Raw genomic sequence first — 18,403 nt, forward strand, 5'->3', positions numbered from 1 at the left:
ACAGGGCTCAACTTAATTATTAAGCTCATGTTACTTAGAAATGTGTTTTATTGTGGCCAAAAAACTTTTTCACCTAACTTAAAACATTATGTTGGATCAACTTAATTACTTGCATTCATGTAGAAAATTATTAAGTTCATGTTACTTAAAAATGCATTTTTATTGTGGCCTAAACTTCTTCACCTAACTTAAAACATTATGTTGGATCAACTTAATTACTTGCATTCATGTAGAAAATTATTAAGTTCATGTTACTTAAAAATGTGTTTTATTGTTGCATAAAAGGTAATTCACCATACTCAAAATATCGTTTAGAATTAATGTAATTCTGCCAGTAGTCTTAACATTAAAATTCTAGTGGAAAACGTTAACATATTTTTTTTTGTTGACCCAATGTTTTATTTTTTAGAGTGTGCCTAATATATCCCACCCACTAACAGGAGCCGTGATGAAGAGATCATCAGTGTTATTCACTTCACCTGTGAATGGTCATAATGTTATGCCTGATCAGTGTGTATATATTTTGGGCTCACGTCATGTGCAGAGCTCCGTAGCGGTTTCAGACTATCTGTAAATGGCACGATTCACACTGAATCCGGTAGCGCATGCGTTTATTTAATTAAATCTCAGTATGTGTGTATTTCCTCTATATCGTGAGCGGGCCTTGTGTACAGTATGCAGGAGATTTAACAGTACAGACTCTGTATATTTGACATTCCTCTGAGTTCCGTGGAGAATTAAAGGGGTTGCAGATTAATGTGTCTCAGCGGGTGAAGGATCAACGCCCACATTCACAGCACAACACCCAGAGAACGTCATCCATCTGCACAGCACACACTCTCAGAAATAAAGGTACATTGCTGTCACTGGGGCGGTACCCTAAGGTACAAAACCCAAAAGGCACCTTTAACCTCTTAATCCTCGCCCCTTTTTTTGAGAATTTAAATAAAACGTTTATATCGTGTCATCAGAGAGCAAGAATTGAAGGAGAGAGACCTGGACCTTTATTATGACCGGAACAGTCCACAGTACGGGGGATTGTCAAAATAATGATTATAATCGCTATTTCATTGAAAATGGACATGATTGATTACTCTAACGCAAAAAACTCATGCAAACAACTGAGGATTTTTAGTTTTTTCCCCTTATTTTTTCGTTGTTTTGGATTAAAAGTGGGATGCATTTTGAAGAGTGGACTCTTACATAGACATGTATGCTGTTGTTTCGTCGATTCGTCCGATCTGATCTGAACGTCAGGAGATGAAAGATGAGTACCGCGTTTATTATGCTAATGTAAAAATAGCTAGTGCCTCAGCATTTTATTTAACCCTTTCCTCCCTGGTGTATTTATTGCAAAAACGAGTTCAGAACATGAATCTTGAGTGTTTTAGCTTTCAAGTGATGTATAGTTTGTGATAGTTGATTGAACAGTTTGTATAAAACAAAGTAATTATAAGTAGAGACTTGCGTCAACCGCCCCGCCCACGACCATCCGGTGCAGATTATGTGATTAAGGTACTAACACACACTCTTAAAGTACTGATATGAACCTTTAAGATACTAACACACACTCTTAAAGTACTGATATGAACCTTTAAGGTACTAATACACACTCTTAAAGTACTGATATGTACCTTTAAGATACTAATACACACTCTTAAAGTACTGATATGTACCTTTAAGATACTAACACACACTCTTAAAGTACTGATATGAACCTTTAAGATACTAACACACACTCTTAAAGTACTGATATGAACCTTTAAGGTACTAATACACACTCTTAAAGTACTGATATGAGCCTTTAAGATACTAACACACACTCTTAAAGTACTGATATGAACCTTTAAGGTACTAATACACACTCTTAAAGTACTGATATGAACCTTTAAGATACTAACACACACTCTTAAAGTACTGATATGAACCTTTAAGGTACTAATACACACTCTTAAAGTACTGATATGAGCCTTTAAGATACTAACACACACTCTTAAAGTACTGATATGAACCTTTAAGATACTAACACACACTCTTAAAGTACCAATATGAGCCTTTAAGGTACTAACACACACTCTTAAAGTACTGATATGAGCCTTTAAGGTACTAACACACACTCTTAAAGTACTGATATGAACCTTTAAGGTACTAACACACACTCTTAAAGTACTGATATGAACCTTTAACGTACTAACACACACTCTTAAAGTACTGATATGAACCTTTAAGGTACTAACACACACTCTTAAAGTACTGATATGAGCCTTTAAGGTACTAATACACACTCTTAAAGTACTGATATGAGCCTTTAAGATACTAACACACACTCTTAAAGTACTGATATGAACCTTTAAGATACTAACACACACTCTTAAAGTACTGATATGAGCCTTTAAGATACTAATACACACTCTTAAAGTACTGATATGAACCTTTAAGATACTAATACACACTCTTAAAGTACTGATATGAGCCTTTAAGATACTAACACACACTCTTAAAGTACTGATATGTACCTTTAAGATACTAACACACACTCTTAAAGTACTGATATGAACCTTTAAGATACTAACACACACTCTTAAAGTACTGATATGAACCTTTAAGATACTAACACACACTCTTAAAGTACTGATATGAACCTTTAAGATACTAATACACACTCTTAAAGTACTGATATGTACCTTTAAGATACTAACACACACTCTTAAAGTACTGATATGTACCTTTAAGATACTAACACACACTCTTAAAGTACTGATATGAACCTTTAAGATACTAACACACACTCTTAAAGTACTGATATGAGCCTTTAAGGTACTAATACACACTCTTAAAGTACTGATATGAGCCTTTAAGATACTAATACACACTCTTAAAGTACTGATATGAACCTTTAAGATACTAATACACACTCTTAAAGTACTGATATGAACCTTTAAGGTACTAATACACACTCTTAAAGTACTGATATGAACCTTTAAGATACTAAAGCCGGGTGCACACTGTGCGATTTTGGCAACGATTTGGCCGTCTGAGACAAATTTAGCAGATCCTAAAAGATTCCTCAGATCCTAGGCTAAAATCTGACGTCTTTGGTCGTTAGTTTGACATGTTCACCGGCCGCCGCTTAATGAGCTCTGCGATCAAATTTTACCTCAGACGAAATTCTGGCAGTGTCAGAAGATTTGGCACAGAATCCTGCAGTGTGACTTCTCCTACGACAACAGTCAAATATCTCGGTTTTTCAAGACAAACTATGACCAAAACGAGAGCTAGAAATGTATTTGTAGCCAGCATTTCAGTCCCGCGTAATGCAGCTCACTGTCACTGAACGCGTCATTCATTGATGATATAAAACTCCGGGTGAGATTTCTTGCGCGCGTCCGTTTTTAGCGCGCCTAAACTATCGTGCAGTCTGACATTAATGACAACTGAGATCTTACAGTGTGACACGGGGATCATGTTCGTACAGTCTGACAAGGGACATTCGCAAAGGATTTTGAAAAATTGCACAGTGTGCAGGACCCATAACACACACTCTTAAAGTACTGATATGAGCCTTTAAGGTACTAACACACACTCTTAAAGTACTGATATGTACCTTTAAGATACTAATACACACTCTTAAAGTACTGATATGAACCTTTAAGATACTAATACACACTCTTAAAGTACTGATATGAGCCTTTAAGGTACTAACACACACTCTTAAAGTACTGATATGTACCTTTAAGATACTAATACACACTCTTAAAGTACTGATATGTACCTTTAAGATACTAATACACACTCTTAAAGTACTGATATGAACCTTTAAGATACTAATACACACTCTTAAAGTACCGATATGAGCCTTTAAGGTACTAATACACACTCTTAAAGTACTGATATGAGCCTTTAAGATACTAATACACACTCTTAAAGTACTGATATGAGCCTTTAAGGTACTAATACACACTCTTAAAGTACTGATATGAGCCTTTAAGATACTAATACACACTCTTAAAGTACTGATATGAGCCTTTAAGGTACTAATACACACTCTTAAAGTACTGATATGAGCCTTTAAGATACTAATACACACTCTTAAAGTACTGATATGAGCCTTTAAGATACTAACACACACTCTTAAAGTACTGATATGAGCCTTTAAGATACTAATACACACTCTTAAAGTACTGATATGAACCTTTAAGATGCTAACACACACTCTTAAAGTACTGATATGAACCTTTAAGATACTAATACACACTCTTAAAGTACTAATATGAGCCTTTAAGATACTAACACACACTCTTAAAGTACTGATATGAACCTTTAAGATACTAATACACACTCTTAAAGTACTGATATGAGCCTTTAACGTACTAACACACACTCTTAAAGTACTGATATGAACCTTTAAGATACTAATACACACTCTTAAAGTACTGATATGAACCTTTAAGGTACTAACACACACTCTTAAAGTACTGATATGAACCTTTAATATACTAACACACACTCTTAAAGTACTGATATGAACCTTTAAGGTACTAATACACACTCTTAAAGTACTGATATGAGCCTTTAAGGTACTAATACACACTCTTAAAGTACTGATATGAACCTTTAAGATACTAATACACACTCTTAAAGTACCGATATGAGCCTTTAAGGTACTAATACACACTTCGAAAGTACTGATATGAACCTTTAAGATACTAATACACACTCTTAAAGTACTGATATGAACCTTTAAGGTACTAATACACACTCTTAAAGTACTGATATGAACCTTTAAGGTACTAACACACACTCTTAAAGTACTGATATGAGCCTTTAAGGTACTAACACACACTCTTAAAGTACTGATATGAGCCTTTAACATACTAACACACACTCTTAAAGTACTGATATGAGCCTTTAAGGTACTAACACACACTCTTAAAGTACTGATATGAGCCTTTAAGGTACTAACACACACTCTTAAAGTACTGATATGAGCCTTTAAGGTACTAATACACACTCTTAAAGTACTGATATGAACCTTTAAGGTACTAACACACACTCTTAAAGTACTGATGAGCCTTTAAGATACTAATACACACTCAAAGTACTGATATGAGCCTTTAAGGTACTAATACACACTCTTAAAGTACTGATATGAGCCTTTAAAGTACTAACACACACTCTTAAAGTACTGATATGAACCTTTAAAGGGGGGGTGAAATGCTGTTTCATGCATACTGATCTTTTTACACTGTTAAAGACTTGGAATCCCATACTAAACATAGACAAAGTTTCAAAAGTTAAGGTGGACGTTTGATGGGAGTATTTCTTTGTCAAAAATACTACTTCCGGTTAGTCATAAGTTTCGGCAAGTTTTTTGAGATCATGCGTCCCCTTTGACGTTAATGGGGGCGGAATTTCCTTGTATGGGCCTTACGGACAATTCTACCGGAAGCGCGTGAGAGAGAGCGAGGGAGAGAGCGAAAGCAACAGGCTACGCCCATCAAAGCGCTGGCTCGTAAGCTGCTGAACAGGTGATGTGCACATAACAATGTCACCAAAAAAGTGCGTTTTTGGTTGCCAGACCAAGACAGTCCTGCACAGATTCCCCAAAAACCCCGCGTTAAGGCAACAGTGGATGTAATTTGCTTTTCCGGATCAGCAACTGAGTTGCGCGAATGTTTATATCTGTTCGCTGCATTTCGGTGCCGACTGTTTCATAAACAAGGCCCAGCTCGACACAGGATTTTCCGATCGCCTAATACTGAAGGATGGAGCAGTCCCATTGTTAGAACCGCGGGCGGTGAGTAAGACTGCTTCAAATGTCTGTGTTTTTGTCTATGCTCATCAAGTAGCCCAAACATGATCACGTATAGTTAATTGATCAATGGAGCATGCGATGTGTAGTGCGTGTACATTTGTTTAGCTGGCCACTATATGTGTAACTTTATGTTTGTGTATTGTAAAAGCACTCCAAACAACAATACACAAAGAGTGGGGAAATATGTTGAACAAAATAAGCACGCTTCTTCATTCAAATGCGCTACTATTCCGTGTCTTTCTATGTAAACACTAACGTTAACTAGCCTCCCGTGCAAAACCAGTCCGCTTACTAACGTTACAATTGTCTACACAAACCACGCGTAAACACACACACACACACACACGTGCACAACTGCACTTCCCACATGTACACCTTCAAAGACAAAAATACGACGATATAATTCAAGTATAAATATGTAAATAACACAAGTCGCTAAGCATATTATATAGTTAGTGTATAACTTGTACCACATAGAGACGTCCTGCTCTAGTCGTTTTTGCTGCTGCTCCTGTTCAACTGCAGCCTCTGGGTCTGATTCCGGATCATAGATGTATGGCTGTATCTGATTAAAAGCCATATTTTTATTTTGAATAAAGTTTTTTTCCCGCTGTTATGGATGACACAGCTTTACGACGCACTCGACTCAACACACAGCGCGCTGCTGCACACGTCACTATTTAGCTCCGCTCACACGACACGCCCCCACCCGCTCGGCTTTTTTCGGAAAGACTCGGAACAGCGCATCTTTCTTATATAATTATAAAAAAAATAAAGACTTTTCGGAGATATGCAGGATGCAATGCTACTCTATAGGTACTCAAGATTGACATGACACTGACTGAAACTGAGTGTTTCAACCCCCTTTAAAAGTACTGATATGAACCTTTAAGGTACTAACACACACTCTTAAAGTACTGATATGAACCTTTAAGGTACTAACACACACTCTTAAAGTACTGATATGAACCTTTAAGGTACTAACACACACTCTTAAAGTACTGATATGAACCTTTAAGGTACTAACACACACTCTTAAAGTACTGATATGAACCTTTAAGGTACTAACACACACTCTTAAAGTACTGATATGAGCCTTTAAGATACTAATACACACTCTTAAAGTACTGATATGTACCTTTAAGATACTAATACACACTCTTAAAGTACTGATATGAGCCTTTAAGGTACTAACACACACTTTTAAAGGACTGGTACCTTTTAGGTACTAATATGTTCCGTTTAGGGGTGAGTAAAGGCTTCAACATACTCCGCAAGAACAAAGAAAAAAGTTCTCGCTCCCAGGGCTGCAAGAACAAAATGACGTCATTTTGTTCTTGCAGCCCCGGTTTGGGAGTTCTCGCAGCTTGTTCTCGACACATCGCCTGAGCAGAACTTTTTTCTTGCGGGTGTCCGAGAACTATTGTGTGATTGGTCATATATTTAAAGAGGGTGTGGTTAATGCGGAGAAACGCAGATGATCAGCACCTGCTTTTCTCGTGAAGTATGAATGAACAAACTTTGTTCTGGTTCTTGCCACCTCGAGAAAACGAACAAATTTCTTTGTTCTTGCAGAGTATGTTCCAAGATTAAGGCACAAAGATGTACCTTTTCACTTTTCTACTTTAGGGTACCGCCCCAGTGACAGCACTGTACCTTTTTTTCAGAGAGTGCTGAGGAAGATCTGATGATGAGGAGGAAGAGGAGGATCAATCTCTTGAATGAGCTATCTAGCAATCAGAGGAGAAGTTTGAGAGAGAGAGAGAGAGAGAGAGAGAGAGAGAGAGAGAGAGAGAGAGAGAGAGAGAGAGAGAGCTCATTATCAAACACATGTCCAGTATATAATGTGAAGTCTAAATTGCTTCTAATTTGCATTATTTTGCATATTCTGTGCTATTTGAATATAGAAATGTTAAATTTTCTGCATAACAATGCAGGTTAGAAACTGAAAGCCGTGCGTGAATGAGAAGGCCTTCAGTGTTTTGGTGAACTCAAACTTTCGATGCGGTCTCACACTTTTGAATCCTCAGGATGTCGATGAATAAAAACATGTCTACGTCACGTTTCACAAAACACAAAAATCACTCAAATAAATGTATAGCTATTTTTAGAACAATTCATTTTTTGTAATGTGGCATTATAATATTAAACACATTACATTATAGTATTATATATTTATATTAGGTTCATGACAAGGTGTTCAAATAAGCAAAAATGATTTTGTGTGTGTGTGTGAGAGAGAGAGAGAGAGAGAGAGAGAGAGAGAGAGAGAGAGAGAGAGAGAGAGAGAGAGAGAGTGAGTGTGAGTGTGTGCACGTTAGTGAGTGTGCGCATATGTGCGTGTGCAAGTATAAGTGTGTGTGTGTAAGTGTGTGTGTGTGTGTGTGTGTGTGTGTGTGTGTGTGTGTGTGTGTGTGTGTAAGTGTGTGCATGTATGTTTGTTTATGTGGAAGAGTGAGTTTGTGTGTGTGTGTGTGTGTGTGTGTGTGTGTATGTATGTGGGTATGCACTTGTATGTGTGAGTAAGTGTCTGTTTGTGCAAGTGTATGTGTGTGGGGGAGTGTATGCATGTCTGTGTGTGTGCGCCGAGAGAGTGTGTGAGGTTGTGTTTGTTTGTGCGAGTGTGTGTGAGTGCAAGTGTGTCTGTGTGCGCGTGAGTGTGTGTGTGTTTTGGAGTAGGACTGATAACATCTGCAGCAGTGGAATGCTGGGATACTGATGACATCAGAGATCACTTAATCACCCGCAGACACACACACACACACACACACACACATTTGCACACACAACATTAATCTTGCATGGTTTGCCACGGAGTAATGACTGCATATGGTGTGTGTGGCATGTTGATGTTGGCCGCGGCCACAGTGGCATTTGAACATATTGAATGTGTATTCTTGTGTGTTGGTCACGTAGTCTCTTCAGCAGGAAACAACTCTGTCTTCTCTGTCACACACACATTCGGCCACGTCGATGATGGTGTGATCTGTCCTGAGTGCTCAACCTGCCCTCCTTTCACACAAAAAGATGTGTGTGAAAGTGTGTTCGCAGTCACAGAAAGCCATTCTGAACTGCCAGCCGGTGTTTAATCTGTTTATCCACCAGAGCAGAAACACCTCGTGTAGTTCAGTGTAATCTGAACAAAGACACATCACATGCTCACTCTTTTTCTGGAGAGATAGATAGATAGATAGATAGATAGATAGATAGATAGATAGATAGATAGATAGATAGATAGATAGATAGATAGATAGATAGATAGATAGATAGATAGATAGATAGATAGATAGATAGATAGATAGATAGATAGATAGATAGATAGATAGATAGATAGATTTACTTTTTATTCACTCACATGTACTTACTATAGAGTTAATGTTATGGTTGAGTATTATTTACATGTATTTATGCATAATTTACTGTTACATGAACTGAAGTAACTACGTCACAGACAAACTACGTCTGTTTCAGTGTTGTTATTATATATCAATCTTTCTATTTACTTAATTTTTTACATTTTTAGGACACATTGTCAGTAAATAAAATACAGCTGTTTTCACTCAAAAACCTAGAAACGCCTAGAATAATATTATAATAAATGGCTATAACTTGCTGAGGGATTGTTACAAGTAGAAACAATTTCATCTGAAGTCTATAAACAACCACGTCTAACTTTCTAAAGGGAAAAAAAATCCAAACTTCATGCAGTTCTGTTTGAGTTCGCATGTGGTGGACGTGGCAGAAAAAAATAGTATTTTTACTGCAGTAAAAATACTACATTTTCCTGCCGGTTTTCTTGAAATTATATTAATTAAATCCATTCTTAGACTACACAAATGTAAAATTGGGACACCACATGAGCTAAATGTAAACGTCACGTTCTCCTGTTTAAAATGATATATGGCACTTGATCCTAACTGCTAAAATGGCTGAGAAAAACTAAGAAAAGTAGAGGCACGTCAGGCGCCCCTAAAAGGTTCTGGATCTTTAAGGGTTCAAACACGAGAGTTAGCCCTCGAGTCAGTCCAGGAGGATTTATCTGCAAGGGTACGGTTACCACACAGTTACCTGACAAATATAAAAGATAAAATCACCAACCGGACTCTCCGTTCCACTATCCCATTAAATAAAATGGCTCCTTGCTCATTATATGTTCAATATTCATTCTGGCCGCCGCAGATGCTGTCAAATGTTCATTTTAACCTTCATCTTCTCAGTAATAACTTTGCTCTGATTAATGTTGCTGGACTTCAGGCCACTCGAGGACAATTGAAGAGCAACGATCCAAGCGTTGACGTTGCCAGATGTTTTCTCAGTGTCACTCGTGACGTTCCTTTAAGTGCGCCTGATATTGCCAGACATTTCATTGAACTGCGCAACCTCAGCGAAAACGTGTGCTAATGGGTGTCAGAAACTGCTCTTTTAATGGACATTAACTTACACAAAATCATCGATTATTCATTCAAATCTGTCTCAGTTCTAGGATTTCATATTAAGCTCCTACTTTATGGTTTCATGTAAATCAGGAGCTTCTGTTTCTGGACTTTCTATCCAGACAGAAAGCCACACGGTCTAATATCAGACATGATGCTAACTATGAATATATCAGTGAACTCACAATCAATTAAAATCAGGCTGTGTGTGATCAAATGCTGATGAATGTTTAATGAGAAATCACTGTTTACATTAGAGAGAGAGAGAGAGAGAGAGAGAGAGAGAGAGAGAGAGAGAGAGAGAGAGAGATATTTTTCAAAACCCCTTTTATTACGATTCACAGAAACTAAATAAATAATATCACACAATGCCAAACAACACCATTAATATCAAACCAATAAAAATCATTTTCTAAAAGAAATAAAAATACGACTCCTCTTTAAAAACATCACAGAGAGTTTTATTTAGACACCATATTGCCTTAAACGATGAAAAATCATGCATTAATCTATAATAGTGAAAATCAATTAAACGCCTAGATTTGACTAAATAAATTTAAAAAAAAAACTACTGCTTTCAAACTGTTGCACTCCCTTCCACTCACGTCACTTTTTTAAAATCCCCCACAGCGCGAAACACGAGTCCCGCAAACGCGCCGCCGAGGAGCTTGTTTGCAATTTGAGGACAAATGGCTCCTTAGTTTCAAAATGGTTTGGGTACAAGCTGATCGCGTTGAAAATAAAGTCTATTTGTCTAGCTTTAGAAGCTCATTTGTAACATTGCCGCGGCTCATTTAAGAAAATGACAGCTCCGAAGAGACGTCGCTTTAGTTCGAGTTAGAGCTAACAATAATAAAGAAAGACGATCAACACCTTATGTGTACTGAAATGAAGATGTAATATACATTTCCAAATGTAAGCCCATCTTAAGCGAAATGCACGCTTCATACTGTCGTCTGCTCTGGCTCTAACCTCGAGTGTTTAGCCTGTTAGTGTTTACTTTTTGCAAACCTTGTGAGCACGCAAACCCAAACGCTGTGACCTCGCGTCAAATGTTTTTATTGGTTTATTAAGTACAAACAGGCGAGTTATGAAAAATTGAGTGCGAGGGATATGTTCACTTCACACAAAGAGATTTTGAAATGAGATGGCTAACTGTAGTAGCGTTTAGTCCACTGTATAATAGCCTAAGTTAGAGATCACTTTTTTTTTTCAACCGACAACTTTGATCGGTTAACATCCCTAGGCAGGTGTTAACTTTACCAACTGTCTTGCTTGAAAAAAGGTTCTAAATAAAATAAAAATGTAGTCCATACTACCTTTATTTGTTTTGTATATCATTTCAAACTGCATTTCCACATTGCAATTTTGTATAGACTATTCATAAACTGAATTAACTGAAAAATTGCTATATCGTTATGCATATCGTTATCGGGATATCAAATTAGCTATATCGGGATATGAATTTTTGGCCATATCGCCCAGCCCTACCCAGGGGGAAAAATACCCCCACTGTACCTCTTTCTTCATTTTAGACACGGGCAATACTCCGAACAGTTGTTTTATATTTGGGCATTTATCATTAGCCTTCTCCGGCCTTCAGAAATCATTACAATATGCTAATTTGAAGCATTTCTGATTGTTATCAATGTTGCTTACAGTTGTGCCGCTTCATATTTTTGTGGAAACCGTGATACCTTTTTCAGGATTTGTTGATAATAGATAGTTCAAAATAACTTTTTTTTTGCACTTGAGCATATATTTTACACACAAAAGTGTGTTTAGTAAACTCTTTAGTATATGTGGGCCAAAAGTGTTTCCCAGGTGCACAGCTTCACACAAGCTTCAGTTGTGTTTTAAAACGAGACATGTTGTTGGTTTTGTTGTGTTACACCAATTGAACAACCAAGGAATGTGTTGTTCTTTAGTCTGAACAACAGAGACATATTATTTAATGTCAAAGTGAAAGATTTCTACAGCCCGGTTGGGTTTTCAGAAACAAAATCAATTGCATAAGTATTCACCCCCCAGCGTTCACTAGTCTTCTGTTTGAACTCTGAACACTCAAATGTCTCTGTTTTCAAGGCATTCCTGCATAGCTTTGGCTTTGTTTCATTATCCAGCCGGGAAATAAATCTTCTCCCAGTTGTTGGAGACTCCATCCAGGTTTCCTTATGTTTTCCTGCATGCGTCTCATCTCAAACGTCCCTCAGCGTGCCTCCGACACCATCATCGTGCGTCACAGTTGGATGCCGTGTTGCTGATGATGTGCAGTATTTTGTTTACGCCAAACATGCCGTTTCATCTAATGGCTGAAAAACAGACGTTTATCATCAGACGGCTGGAGCTTCTCCCCGCTCAAAGCAGAGACTCGCAGATGCCTCCTGGGCAAACTGGAGCTCAGAGGTCCTGTGACGTTTAGCCCTGGCCTTCAGTCTGTCATTGAACTCAAGCTGAGTAAGCTCTCGGGCTACAGTTGTTGTTGTGAAGTCGGTATCTATGCCAGAGTCATTGCTCTAAATCTCTTTTAAATTTCTTAATTATGGGACTTAATTACTACAAGGTATATCCAATGACTTGGACACTTCTTATCCTTCCTCTGCTTTGTGCTTTCTAATTAAGGGCGTCATGACTGTAAAATTTGACCGATGATTATTTGTCTGAAAAATAGTTGAGATAATGCAGAATAATTGTCCATTTTAGGGCTTTGTCTTTTTGTGTGTGTGTGTGCTTCGTTCATCAAATGATTTTGATGAATTTAATTTCCTTTGTATGTTATCAATTTGCATTGAACGTTTACAGTTAAGGCCGGCTACACACTGGCTGTGTGGTGTGTGTGTTTTTATTTTGGTCCCCATGTTATCAGTTAGAGCTTGCACACTGCCTGCAATACGGCTCGAGCCGTGCCGAAAACACGGGCATGCTAGAGATGGAACAGACTCCTATTTTTCTAGTCATCTGTTTGAAAGTTTTATGATTAAAAAAAATCTACTTATTCTTCCCATTTTTCTCTTTTGTCTCCATATTCTAGCTTATGCTACTCAGAGTAATGTCCAAATCTTTGAATTTAAGGCAGTTTTTTGCGTTTCTTTGCCTCTTCATGACAGATCGCTTCCTGTACTCCTCAGTTGTAAGTCACTTTGGATAAAAAGTGTCTGCTAAATGTTGGAAGCGTTTCCAGACAAAATTGAATAGGAAAAGATGTTTGTCATTTTGACACAAATACATATTAATAAATGAAAAAAAAAAGTGTAGCTGTGCTTGGCAGCGATGGGACACCTGGAAACTGAGAGTCGTAATCCACTGAACACACAGACCTTCATTACAGAGAAAAACAATAAATTAATACAAATATATAATCATTAGCGGACAAAATCAAACAAATAGGTGTGTAGTTAATTTTTTTTTTTCATGATGTGAGTTTTGCCGTAAAACTGAATGACCAGAAACTTGACTTTCCAGATGAAAATGTGTGTACATATATTATTATAAAAAATATTATTATTATATAAAACATTATATATATATATATATATATATATATATATATATATATATATATATATATATATATATATATATATATATATATATATATATATATATATATAAAATTATTTTTAAAAAATATGACATTTATATAAATCATATAAAGTGTAAAGTATTATTTACTCTGGAAACACACTCCAGCAGTCTCGCTTATGTGGGGAAAATGAAATATTGTGATGCATAAATGTGCCGCATTACACACGTCACGCTGGAGCAGGACTGAAGACGTTCTCATTTAACACACGTCTAATGGTTGAGATACGCAGCTGATTCATGCACTGTTTATATTCTGTGTGAATGATCCTAATTGCTTTTGAAAACGCTACTTGAGCTCCTACAAATCAATAAACGTTCAGATGATTCATTTAAAAAAACGCATAATGAGAGTATTTAAAAAGCAATGAGCTAAAGAGGCTCGGCACGCAGTCCACTTCAGATCCAGAGCTAATTCAGCCTATTACTCAGACCATTACACACACACACACACACACACACACACACACACACACACACACACACACACACACACACACACACACACAATGGCTAAATGATATAGTCAGCAGAGGTTTTGGTTATTAAGCTTCATTTCTGTTGATGGTAAATCCCCTCTCTCTCTCCAGTCTCTGTTAAAACGTGAAGGATTGTATATATATATATACATACACACCACAGGGTCGTGTGTGTTTGTGTAAGGTGTTTTCTAGTGTGAATCTCTGATCTTCTGGTGTGTAGATGCGGCTCCTTGAATGTTTGTCTTTGTGAATTTTTCCAGCTGAAAATGGAAGAGACCTGATTTGAGAAATCATTCACAAACACACTGAACTTTAGAGTCTGAGGCCTCTAATTAAAACATCCATTACCGTGGTAAAGACGGAGGGTATAACTGTGAGCGGCTCAGCTGGACGCCGGTTCTCCTCGTATATTATCTGAGGTGATAGACTGGAAACATTATTTCCCATAATGCCATGCGGCTTGTGTGCGGTCCGTATCTCTCTCTGAATTAATGAGCATCTGCAGGATGTATGTTCATTCTGGAGCTTTTAACCCTTTTAGACCCTGAACACCTTATCTCTCCTCCCTCCGGTTATCTTTTTTCTCCAGCTGTGAAGCAGTAAAGGGTCGAATCACACAAAAGAGGTGAAGCCGTTTTACCAGTTTAAAATGGAAAAATGGAAAGCAAATATGTAAGAAAAAGAAGGAAAATATGTGACTTTTTGTTCATTGCTCAGATAATTGTTTAGTTTGAAACCTCAGGAGACTTCACAGGTGCGTTTCACATCATCTCTATATCGCAGCTCGATTTCAGTTTCTGCTCAAGTTTAGGAGTTAAAATAGAAGAGAAAACTGCAGCTCTTGTGGGCTGTTCCCGGTCTGCAGTGGTCAGTATCTATCAAAAGTGCTCCAAGAGGAACAGTGGAGAACCGGCCACAGGGTCATGGGCGGCCAAGGCTCATTGATGCACGTGAGGAGCGAAGGCTGGCCCGTGTGGTCCGATCAAACAGACGAGCTACTGGAGCTCAAACTGCTCCAGAAGTTAATGCTGGTTCTGATAGAAAGGTGTCAGAATACACAGAGCAGCTCAGTTTGTTGTCTATGGGGCGGCATAGACCTGTCAGGGTGCCCATGCTGACCCCTGACCCCGCTGAAAGCTCCAATAGTGGCACGTGAGCATCAGAACTGGACCACGGAGCAATGGAAGAAGGCGGCCTGGTCTGAGGAATCACGTTTTCTTTTACATCACCTGGATGGCTTTGGTGTGTGTGTGTGTGTGTGTGTGTGTGTGTGTGTGTGTGTGTGTGTGTGTGTGTGTGTGTGTGTGTGTGTGTGTGTGTGATGGGTAGGTTTAGGGGCAGGGGCAGTGTAAGGGGATAGAAAATACAGTGTGTAAAGTATAAAAACCATTACGCCTATGTAATGTCCCCACAATCACAAAAACAAACGTGTGTGTGTGTGTGTGTGTGTGTGTGTGTGTGTGTGTGTGTGTGTGTGTGTGTGTGTGTGTGTGTGTGTGTGTGTCTTACCTGAGGAACACATGGCCCCAGGATGCACTATGGAAAGAAGCCGGCGGAGGCAGTGATGTTTTGGGCAATGTTCTGCTGGGAAACCTTGGGTCCTCCATCCATGTGGATGTTACTTTGACACGCTCCACCTACCTAAGCATTGCTGAGACCATGTTCAGCCTTTCATGGAAACCGTATTCTGGTGGCTGTGGCTCTTCCAGCAGATAATGCTCCTGACACAAAGCACAAATGCTTCAGGAATGATTTGAGGAGAACAACAACCAGTTTGAGGCGTTGACTCTGCCTCCAAATTCCCTAGATCTCAATCCAGTCGAGCATCTGTGGGATGAGCTGAACAAACAAATCCGATCCATGGAGGACTCACCTCGGAACTTACAGGACTTAAAGGATCTGCTGCTAACATCTTGGTGCCAAATACCACAGCACACCTCTAGGGGTCTAGTGGAGTCCATGCTTCGACGGGTCAGGGGGACCGACACGATATTAGGAAGGTGGTCATAATGTTATGTCTGGTGTGTGTGTGTGTGTGTGTGTGTGTGTATGTATGTGTATACATTTTTGTGGTTATGCTCCACTAGCAGTAATTGCCTCATGTGCAGACGTTCCTCTGCAGGGCTGGAGTACACACACACACACTGACGGACGTCCAGCAGAGAGAGATTGGAACGGAATGGAATTTGAAACGTTTTAGCCAAAAATGTTACCATGGTAAAGGTGTTTTTTGCAGAAACGTTTCAGATTTCGTTCCGTTCTCCGGCTTCAGAAAAACATTCTGCTGTCGTGTGGAAGGGGACTGTTGGACGGAGCAGATCTTTTCCAGCAAAACAGATTATCAGTCATGTTTTCTGCACTTATTATTACAGTGTGTGTGTGTGTGTGTGTGTGTGTGTGTGTGTGTGTGTGTGTGTGTGTGTGTGTGTGTGTGTGTGTGTGTGAGCGAGAGAGAAAGAAAGAGAGAGATATATGATGGCATGTTACCAGAGGAATGTCAGTGTGGGAAATCTGAGGAGCGAATCTCTTCCGTTCCGAATGCTCTGCAGGGATTTGGCCAAAATAGGAGTTTACTCATATCTCACACACACACACACACACACACACACACACACACACACACACACACACACACACACACACACACACACACACACACACACACTGTATGAGTCTGATCCTGACGACAATGATCACGGCCGTTTCTGTGAGGGGAAAACAAATGAGTTTAATTCATAACTGAATGTGTGTGAAGAACTTTCACATTCAAACCCCTTCCAAACACTCCTGCTCTTTAATTCTTTCTTTAACTGTGTGTGTGTGTGTGTGTGTGCATGTGCGTGTGTGTGACATATGAGGACACAAACATGTATAATGACATGGGTATGACACAGGTATTACAGGAGAGGGTGGAATATGAGGACATTACCCATGTCCCCACTTTTCAAAAGGCTTATAAATCACACAGGAGGAGTTTTTATGAGAAAGTAAAAATGCAGAATGTTTCTTGTGATGGGGTGTGTGTGTATATATGTGTGTGTGTGTGTGTGTGTGTGTGTGTGTGTGTGTGTGTGTGTGTGTGAGCCTGTTTATGTGGTTTATGAGGACACAAATTTGTATAACTACATGGGTATTACACTATAAATGTGGTTTATGAGGACATATCAAATGTCCTCATAATTCAAATGGCCTTAAAAACATACTAAATGATGTTTTTTTGAGAAAGCAAAAATGCAGAATGTTTCCTGTGATTGGGTAGGTTTAGGGGCTGTGTGTGTGTGTGTGTGATGGGTAGGTTTAGGGGCTGTGTGTGTGTGTTGGATGGGTAGGTTTAGGGACAGGGGCAGTGTAAGGGGATAGAAAATACGGTTTGTACGGTATAAAAACCATTACGCCTATGGAGAGTCCCAGTAAACCACATAGACCAACATGTGTGTGTGTGATGGGTAGGTTTTGGGGCAGGGGCAGTGTAAGGGGATAGAAAATACAGTTTGTATGGTATAAAACCATTACGCCTATGTAATGTCCCCACAATCACAAAAACAAACGTGTGTGTGTGTGTATTTCTACAGGTGGTGTGATGAAGAGCGAGTGATGAGCTGGATGTGAGGAATGTCCGTCTGTCTTCTGCTGATCCTCTTCACACTGACCGCACACACTCAGGTCAAACACCCTCTATACACACTACCGGTCAACATCAGGACCGTTACATGAGTTCATGTGTGTGAAAGAAGTCTGTTCTGCTCACCACGGCTGCATTTGTGTGATTAGAAATACAGTAAAATACGTAATATTGTGAAATATTACCATTTTAAATTAAAGTTTTCAATGTATAAAATATTGTATTATTCCTGTGATCAAAGCTGAATTTTTAGCATCCTGCATCCAGTCTTCAGTGTCACATGATCCTTCATTATGAAACGTTTCTGATTATTATCAATGTTGAAAACGGTCGTGCCGCTTCTTATTTTTTGGAAACCGTGATAAATAGTATTTTCAGGATTATTTGACGAATTAAAAGTTCAAAAGAGCAGCATTTATTTGAAATGGAAATCATTTTAAACATGTATTTACGTTAAATAAAAACATTT

The 18,403-nt window shown here is 38.5% G+C and overlaps 1 protein-coding gene across 1 annotated transcript in view; it reads left to right on the plus strand.

Moving 5' to 3' along the window:
- gcgrb (glucagon receptor b) overlaps positions 1 to 18,403 on the plus strand; it is a 67,181-nt gene that overhangs the window by 22,908 nt on the left and 25,870 nt on the right. The window contains 1 exon segment of the mRNA XM_067440679.1: positions 17,885 to 17,975. Within this exon segment, the coding sequence (XP_067296780.1) occupies positions 17,925 to 17,975 (51 nt within the window). The 5' untranslated portion in view covers positions 17,885 to 17,924.

Source organism: Pseudorasbora parva, chromosome 4, assembly GCF_024679245.1.
Source record: "Pseudorasbora parva isolate DD20220531a chromosome 4, ASM2467924v1, whole genome shotgun sequence".
NCBI classification, from domain to species: Eukaryota; Metazoa; Chordata; class Actinopteri; order Cypriniformes; family Gobionidae; genus Pseudorasbora; species Pseudorasbora parva.